Below are 8,837 nucleotides of genomic sequence, written 5' to 3'. Positions count from 1 at the left end.
GTCTTGTCCAAGTCCAAGGCGCGCTACCCGCAGATCCAGAAGCTCATCTACGCTGTCCTCATCACAAAGAGGAAGCTGCGCCACTACTTCACCTCCCACCCGGTAACGGTTGTTTCGTCGTTCCCACTAGGCGAAGTAATCCAGAACAGGACGCCACGGGACGGATCACGAAGTGGGTGCTCGAGCTCATGGACCAGGGCATCACCTACACCCCCCGCACCGCCATCAAGTCCCAGGTACTCGCTGATTTCGTGGCAGAGTGGACGGAGATTCAAACGCCATCGGCGCCGGAGAAGCAGGAGTACTGGACGATGTACTTCGATGGGTCGCTGATGAGGGCCCGTGCCGGAGCAGGTCTCGTCTTCGTCTCTCCTCTAGGCGTGCGCATCAGGTACATGATCCGCCTCCACTTTCCTGCATCCAACAATGTCACCGAGTATGAGGCCCTCCTCAACAGACTTCGCATCGCCATCGAACTGGGCATCCGTCGGCTAGACATCCGGGGCGACTCCCAGCTAGTCGTCAAACAAGTCATGAAGGAGTGGAGCTACCACGACCCCAAGATGGCAGCCTGCTGCAACGAGGTTCGCAAGCTTGAAGACAAGTTCGACGGGCTGGAGCTCAACCACGTCGCAAGGCGCTTCAACAAAGCCGCCGACGAGCTGGCGAAGGCAGCATCTGGCCGAATGCCCGTCCCCGACGGCGTCTTCGTCAGCGACCAGTTCAAGCCCTCAATCCGTTACCCAGAGCCGACGTGGGTCGGCGAAGCGCCCCCGGCCCTGGGGTCGGGCCCCGACCTAGAGGAGGTCGGCAACGCGCCACCCGTCCCAGGCCCGGACACCAGCCACGACAGGGTCGGCACCGCTTCACCCGACTCGGCCCCGGAAGCCGATCCCTCCGGCCCCGTGGTCATGGAAATAAAGGCAGACCCCGCGGCGGGGCCCGACCCCCCAGCCGACTGGAGAGCCTCATACCTCGACTACCTCATCCGCGACACGCTCCCGGCAAACAAAACGGAGGCCCGTAGGATCGCGCGTTGTGCCAAATCCTTCACCATTATCGATCAGGAGCTCTACAAGAGAAGCCACACCGGCATCCTCCAGTGCTGCATCCCGATCGAACAGGGAAAGGCACTGATCTAGGACATCCACGTCGGAGCCTGCGGTCACCACGCTGCGCCAAGGACCCTCGTCGACAACGCCTTCCGGCAAGGTTTCTACTGGCCGACGGCGGTCGCCGACGCTACCCAGGTAGTCCGCACCTGTGAGGGGTGCCAATTCTTTGCGCGCCAAACTCACCTGCCCGCGCAGGCGCTACATACCATCCCCATCACGTGGCCGTTCGTGGTCTGGGGGCTGGATCTCGTCGGGCACTTCAAGAAAGCGCCCGGGGGCTTCACCCACCTGTTTGTCGCCGTCGACAAGTTCTCTTAGTGGATCGAAGCAAGACCGGTGGCGCAAATCAAGTCCGAGCAGGCGGTACAGTTCTTCACTGACATCATCCACCGCTTCAGGATCCCCAACTCCATCATCACCGACAATGGCACGCAATTCACCGGGAAGAAATTCCTCCAGTTCTGCGACGACCACCACATCCGAGTGGACTGGTCGGCCGTGGCACACCCCCGCACGAACGGGCAGGTCGAGCGAGCCAACGGCATGATACTCCAATGTCTCAAGCCACGGATCTTCGACCGCCTCAAAAAGTTTGGCGGACGGTGGATCACTGAGCTTCCCGTAGTCCTTTGGAGCCTGAGGACAACCCCCAGCCGGGCGACTGGCTTCACCCCATTCTTCATGGTCAACAGGTCCGAGGCCATCCTGCCCACTGACTTGGAATACGGATCGCCGAGGGTCAAGGCGTACGACGAACAAGGGAACCAGGCATCGCTCGAAGACGCACAAGACCAGCTCGACGAGGCACGTGATGTGGCCCTGCTGCACTCGGCTAAGTACAAGCAGGCCCTACGGCGTTACCACAGCTGCAAGGTACAAGGCCGAGCCTTCAACGTCGGCAACCTGGTGCTCCGCCTCGTCCAGGATAACAGGGGTCAGCACAAGCTAACCCCCCCGTGGAAAGGCCCTTTCATCATCGCGCAAGTACTACGGCCAGGCACCTACAAGCTAGCGACCCCTGACGGGCAGATCTTCGGCAATGCTTGGAACATAGAACAGCTAAGGCGTTTTTACCCCTAGTTTTTGTTTCCAAGTTCTGTACGTAGACTCATCTGTAAATTCGAAGTTTCCTTTTTGCGGAAAAAGAAATTTCAAGCCAGTTCTGTTTAAGCTTTTCCCGTCGAGCTTAGGAATATCCGACCCTGGCTCCGCTCCAGGGTCGCATATCCCTCGGGGGCTATCAGGGGCTCTGGCTCAAGCCACTTGGCACCATCTGAAAAACGTTTTTTCTTTCGAACCGAGCCCCCCTTTCTAAACTTTTGGGCACAAAAAGGAGAGAGTGCGCGAACGGTGTTCAGGCAAGATTGATCGGACTACAAAGAAACCTACGCCCCAGCGGCTACGGTACCTTCGCTCATCAAAGCTTAATGACGTGCCCGACAACACACTCTAAATTTTCAAGTCCAAAAAACAAGAAAGGGGATCGGAAACTTTTGCACGACAAGTTATAGAAAAGGCCTCTATGGCCATCACGAAACAAGTCTGAAACTAATGTATTTACATCTGGGGCGCCAGCCCGATACAGTTAGCTCGCCGGGGGATCTTCGGGAGGGACGGCCTCATCCTCCAGGAGCTTCGCCAAGGCCTCCACCGGGGTGAACACCGCCGCGTCGATCTCATCCAGTTCGGCCTCGGAGTAACCGGCGGTGTATCCTCCGCTTATCCCGGTGAAGTTGATGCCGGAATAATGGGAGCCGAAGACCCCGAAGGCTCACCGCACGCCGGTGTGAAGTGCATCCACGGCGATCTTGCGGGTCCGGCGGTGCATCCCGAGGACATGAGCCGTCAGCGAGCTCGACCCCTCCTCCTGAACCACGCCGAGGCTGTCGCAGACGACACGGACCGCATCCCGCAAGGCGCCGTGCTCACCACGCTCCATGTCGAGTAGGTCCCTCAGCCTGGCGATTTCGTCTGCAAGAACCACCCGGAAGACCCACCAAGTTAGAAACCACCGCAACACCACGGAGACGCAGAAACGAAAAGGAGTCTCACCATCGGACCGGGCCTTCAACTCACGCTCCTGGTCGGCTCCCTGAGACACGGCGGTCTGGAGTCCCTGCACTTGCGACCGGAGTTGACCGACCTCCGCGCCAAGCTCGGCTGCCATCTTCTCAGCCTCGTCCTTTCGGACCTTCTCGGCGTCCTGGTCCTGCCAAGCCTTTTGCCGCTCGCGCCGGATGCGCTCGACGGTCTTCTGAAGGGCTTCATGCTCCCCCTTCAGCCGTGCGAGCTCCTCGGCGTCATGGTGGGCCTTTTCGGCGGCGGCCTGGAACTCCTCGCGGTCAAGGCGGGCCTTGTCGACGACGGCTTGGAGTTTGGCTTCCGACCGCCGTGCCTCCTCCTTCGCCGCCTGCTCGCGCCTTAGCAGGTCATTGATGGCCCCCTGAGCAGTAGCAACCTGCATGTTTAGGTCCCTGGTTCGCTCCCTCTCCAAGTTGAAGCGCTCCCAGAGCCCCCGCTCTAGCCGGAGGAAATCAGATTTCCCCCGACTGCACTCTTGGAGAGCCTACAAAGCAGTACACCATCGGGGGTAAGGCAACGGGAAAAGGGACAATCACCGACAGGAAAGGTAACGTACCTGGCTAATAGGGAGGACGACATTGTCCAACTCCCCCATCACCGAGGACAGAGCCGCGCGGGCGTTGGCGAGGCCGCCCTGCACCGCCTGCCACTTGCGCCACTCCGCGGCGTCATCCATGGTGAAGAGGTGCCTCGGTGGGTCCTCACGGGACGTCCAACGTAGGACGGACCCTCTCCACGCCCTGGGAACGGTAGCGGCCAAGGCTGAGGTGGGAGCCGATCCTGGCGCCGCCGTCGAAGCAGGCTCCGCCATCCCGGAAGCCGTCGGGTTCACCGACGATCCCGGCACCTGCGCACCTGTCGCCGTCGGGGTCGCCGCGGGCTCGCCCGACGGCGCCACCGCCTCCGACGCAGGCGGCGGAACAGGTATCCCCGCGGCTACCTCGCCCTCCGCCGCAACCGCCGAGGGAGGCTCCTCCGCCCCTGCCGAAGCCCCTCGAGCGGGCACCTCCGCCTCCGTCGTCGGTGCCACCTCCGGCGGGACCTCCGGGGCAGAGGTTCCCGCCTCCGTCACCACTGCCCCCTCCGCCGCAGCCGCGGAGGCAGACACTCCCTCCTCCGTCGCCGCCGCTGTCCCCGTCGCGGCTGCAGGAACATCAGTCCCTGTTCCCGTCGACGCCGTTTCCTCCGCCTCGTCGGCGTCGAGGTCGATCACTTCCCCGGCCTGAGGGCCCTTGGGAGCGATGCTCTGCACCGAGGGGTTGACCGGGGAAGCGGAAGGCGGAGCGGGGTCCGCGCCCTCTCCCGCGCCCGATGGCGCCGCCACTCCGCCGGTCGCCGTCACAGGGGCCGCTTCCGCGGCGGGACCTGCGACCTCACCAGGGACCTCGCCGCTCACCGCGGACAGGACCGCGGTCCGCCCCGCAGAGGCGGATGACACCCGCAGGGCCATCTTGGGCGCCAGCTGCAGGACGAGACCACGGAGGGTGGCGCTGCCAAACAACAAATAAATGTTAGCGGAAACGAACGCAAAGGGGGGAAAGGAGCGAGGCTCACGAGGAAGTCCAACTTACGTTCCTCCGGAGCAAGGAAGGCGCGCGCGCTTCACCTCGGAGCAGGACGCCGACCCCGGGGCATCCGGCAGCGGCCGCTTGTCGCCATTCCGCTGCCCTTGAGTCTCAGGCGCAATGGCGGGGGCGGGCTCCGTGGACCTCCGGGGAGCGCTCCGCGCTGACTCCTGGGGGACGCCCCGCGCTGGCTCCTGGGCGACGGCGAGGGCGGGCTCCGAAGACGTCCGGGGAGTGCTCCGCGCCGGCTCCTGGGAGGCGCCCCGCGCCGACCCCTGGGGGGCGCCCCGCGCCGACCCCTGTGGGGCGCTCTGCACCGACCCCTGGGGCGTGGCCTCGGAGCCTTGCGGAACCGAGCCCCGGGCAGATGATCCTTCCGCCTCACCCCTCATGGCCGTTTGCGGGCGCGCCTCCCGGATTACGAGCGCACCCGACCAAGGAGATAAGACCAGCTCTTCCTCCTCATCATCATCCTCTTCATCTTCCTCCTCGTCATCATCATCGTCGTCGTCATCGTCATCCAACACGACCTGCCCTCTCCACCGCCGTTGGAACTCCTTGGCGGCCCTCTTCCTCTTTTTCGCCGTCTCCTTGTCCTTACGGCGCTTCTGCTCTTCGGCAAGGAGACGGTTTTGCGCTCGCCGATCGGCGTCCTCCGGCACCGGCGGATGCGAGTCCACAACCTGGGTCAGCATGCCCTACGAACACAAAATGGCCTCGCGTCAGAGCAACGACCAAGAGACACGAGAAAAGAAGGTCGGCGCCCCAATCCCTTACCAGGTCGACAAAGCCCTCATTCGGGCGCATCGGCGGGTGCCCAGGCACCGGGTAGTTAGCGTCCTTGTCCTCCAACGCCTCCCGAATCCGCTGCCGGATCTCGGAGGTGGCGAGCGCACCCGCCGCCATGGCGGTGCCCTCGGTGGGAGCACCCGGAGTCATGGCGGCGAGCGAACGAACCCGGAGCATCAGCGGCGCCACCCGCCGGGCATGATACGCCCCGATGACCCCGGCGCCGGTAAGCCCTCTCCTCTTCAACTGCTCGATGGTCTGCAGCAGGTCGAGGATCCGCTTCTTCTCCTTCTCGACCGGCCCGTACGCCCACACCTCCGGCGCCACGTCGATGGTGCGGCCGGTGAACTCCGGCAGGGGGGAGTTCGAGTAGTTCTTCACATAGAACCACTGGTTGTGCCACCCCTTGTGGGACGCCGCGGTCTTCATCGGCATGTACTCCTTGGAGCGAGTGGGGCGGAGGTGGATCCCGGCGCACCCGATCGGCACCGGGGGCGACCGCTGTTGGTTCCCCCTCCTCTCCATCCTCTGGTACAGGCTGACCGTGAAGAAGTATTTCCACAGCGAGAAGTTGGGCTCGATGCCTAGGAACCCCTCGCACAGCACGACGAACGCCGCGATATGCTGGATCCCGTTGGGGTTGAGGTGCTGCAGCTCGAGCCCGTAGTAATGGAGGAGCCCGCGGAAGAAGCGGCTCGGCGGAGTCACGAATCCCCACTCGTGGAAGTGGGCGAAGGAGACGACGTAGCCGGCGGGAGGCGTCAGCACCTGCTCCGACCCCGGTAGCTCCCACTCGCCCACCTCCATCCTTTCGCAGAGGACGCCTTTCCTCACCAGACCTTCGGTGCGCGAGGAGTTGAAGTGGGAGATCCCCCAGGATCCCATCGCCGAAGGAGGGAAGAACTCGACGGGGATGGGGAGAAAGGGCGTAGCTCTGAGTGGAGGAAGACGAAGCGGGCGCGGATGAGCTGAGCACGACTTTGGAGGGCGAAAAGACTTGAAATCAGAAGGCGGGTGGAACCAGCAAGGCGGAGTTTTCGTTTTATAGGGAAGGCGCGAAGGGAGCGGAACCGACGCCCTTGTCGCCATAAATACAGCGGCAAGTACGCCCCCGTCACGCCCATTTTCTTTTCGGAAACCGCACGCACGATCAGCCGCAGAGATATCCTCTCCTCCTCGATTCGCGGGTCGGCACCCTCCATAACTCCGCCTCCCGGATGACGCGCACGCGCCGCCCCCCACGTTCGGCCCGAGATGCAATATCCGTCCCGATTCAGCCCAAGGCCCACCGAAAGGTAATAAGGGATACGAGGCTGGAAACGCCCCTACGGCCCATTACGATCCAGAGGTTCGAAGGCTAGCCCGCTACGGGTTCGACAGCTACCTCAGGATATCCCCCGAGCGAGGGGTGAGAAGGGACGGGTCCGCTAGCGGCCACCACCCAGGCGAACGAAAGCCAAGGGCGTCCCGACCTCACGTTCGAGTCCAGACCGGCATCAAAGTTCATGGTTTTTCCACGAGGAAAGGCAACGAGCCCCCGGATCCGACCGAACGGACTCGGGAACTATATGAACTGGCCGGCTGGAGCCTGGAGTACGCCACCAGCTTGGCCCGAGCCGGACCCCCCCGAACGGGGACCGGGACTCCACTCGAACCGACCCGTTCGCAGCTCAACGAGCACCACGGTTCGTCCAACGAGGATAGCGTGGCACGGCTCAACCCCTCCGTCCCAGCGAACGGATGCCTGAGGGGTAACGATCAAAAGCCGATCTGGCCTCCCGATCGGTCTCCTGCAACGCGCGGGGGCTCGGAGGCTAGCGTCGCAACCAACGACCACGCGTGTGGTCGTGAATTGAGGACTCGCTGGCCAAGCCGGGTCAGCAACACTCACTACCCCTGATCAACCGCAGCTTGCAGGGCGGGTAGAGATCTCCGGCGAAACAAGCCTCTGGAGGAGCATTCTTGCTCCACCACAGGTTCGGGGGCTACTGTTGGGGGGAAATATTAACGACCTCCCAATGCCGCTCAAAGCGACAGTCATAAAGGCCCAGGCCCACCTGCGGTAATTGCGATCACATCCGGCCCATTGAAGGCAGAGAACTCTCCACTCCGTCTCGCCCGACCCAGGGCCCCGGGGTCAGACAATCCCGACCCCTCGATGGAGGGACTCCGCCTCGCCCGACCACGGCCCTAGGGTCGGGAGCGCCCGACCTCTCGCCGCAAGGTTCCGCCTCGCCCGACCACGGTCCCGGGGTCGGGAGCGCCCGACCCCTCGCCGCGAGTTTCCGCCTCGTCCAACCCGGGGAGCCGGGTCGGGAGCGCCCGACCCCCACCACAGAAACTCCGCCTCGCCCGACTCTGGGCGCGGGGGTCGGACTCACTCAGGTCCACGAGACGGATATTCCCCTCGGGCGCGGACTGGAGGATCAGGATAACGATCTCGTGGGTCCCCCTATCGACTTCGCCATAAATGCGCCGCGGCCCTGTCAGGTCAAAAGGGAGCGGCGTCCCCAACATAGCTGATCACGAATACCAGTGCACGGCCGTGCGGTGCGGGCTGCAGTGGCCGCAGCTCCTTCCGATTCGTCACAAAGTACTCATGAGCTGCGCCGAACGACGCAGGAGGGCACACCGTTCGCTCTCGCGCCCTGTGCGCCCAACGGCAGTCTCAGGGACGTGACGGCCGGGTCCTACGGCAATCGGCGGGACAGCAGCCTCGGGCTTCCTCCCCGGCGGGCACGGATGTCGAAGCTGAAGATCATCATCACGCTCGACGGCGACGGCGACCAGGGAGATCATCGTCAAAGGAATCGCCCTCCCTCGGCGGGCGCGCTGACAGGGACTGGAAGCCGGAGCAAGAGCGGTGGCCTAGGGACCCCCCCCCCCGGATTATTTTCCTACTTAGCTTATCCTTTCTACCCCTCCACTGGGGGCCTGGCTCACTTGTAACCCCGAGCTCCTTCTTGCACTATAAAAGGAGGACCGGGGGTCCCGAGACGGGGACTTAGATTCTTTTTCCTCAAGCCAACATGTGACGACCGGTCCCTAATCTTCCTAGTCAATCGTATCCTAGCCCTTGATCTTAATCATCTGTCTTGTTTTGTCGCGCCTGGATGCTCAGCCTTCCGCCCGGTTCCGACCCCTGAGACCCGACCCCTCCCCGCTTGCTTCGGTTCCGACCCCGCCAAAACCAACCCACCGTCGGATCTTCTAAGTCTTTTCCCAAACGCCCGTTCTATCCGGCCAGTGGACCCGCGAGATCTTTTTCCCCCAGATCTTCCGCGAC

The 8,837-nt window shown here is 63.2% G+C and overlaps 1 protein-coding gene across 1 annotated transcript; it reads right to left on the bottom strand.

Moving 5' to 3' along the window:
• Positions 1–2,886: 2,886 nt before the first annotated feature.
• Positions 2,887–4,647, bottom strand: LOC101786174 (tropomyosin-1, isoforms 33/34-like). Its single transcript, XM_004963831.1, has 2 exons — positions 4,053–4,647; positions 2,887–3,086 (listed from the first exon to the last, which is right to left on the bottom strand). Exons 1-2 carry the CDS (start codon positions 4,645–4,647, stop codon positions 2,887–2,889), a joined length of 795 nt encoding a protein of 264 aa, XP_004963888.1.
• Between the last annotated feature and the right edge of the window lie 4,190 nt (positions 4,648–8,837).

This window comes from Setaria italica, chromosome III, assembly GCF_000263155.2.
Source record: "Setaria italica strain Yugu1 chromosome III, Setaria_italica_v2.0, whole genome shotgun sequence".
Taxonomy (NCBI): Eukaryota; Viridiplantae; Streptophyta; class Magnoliopsida; order Poales; family Poaceae; genus Setaria; species Setaria italica.
This window is presented reverse-complemented; position numbering and strand designations above follow the sequence as displayed.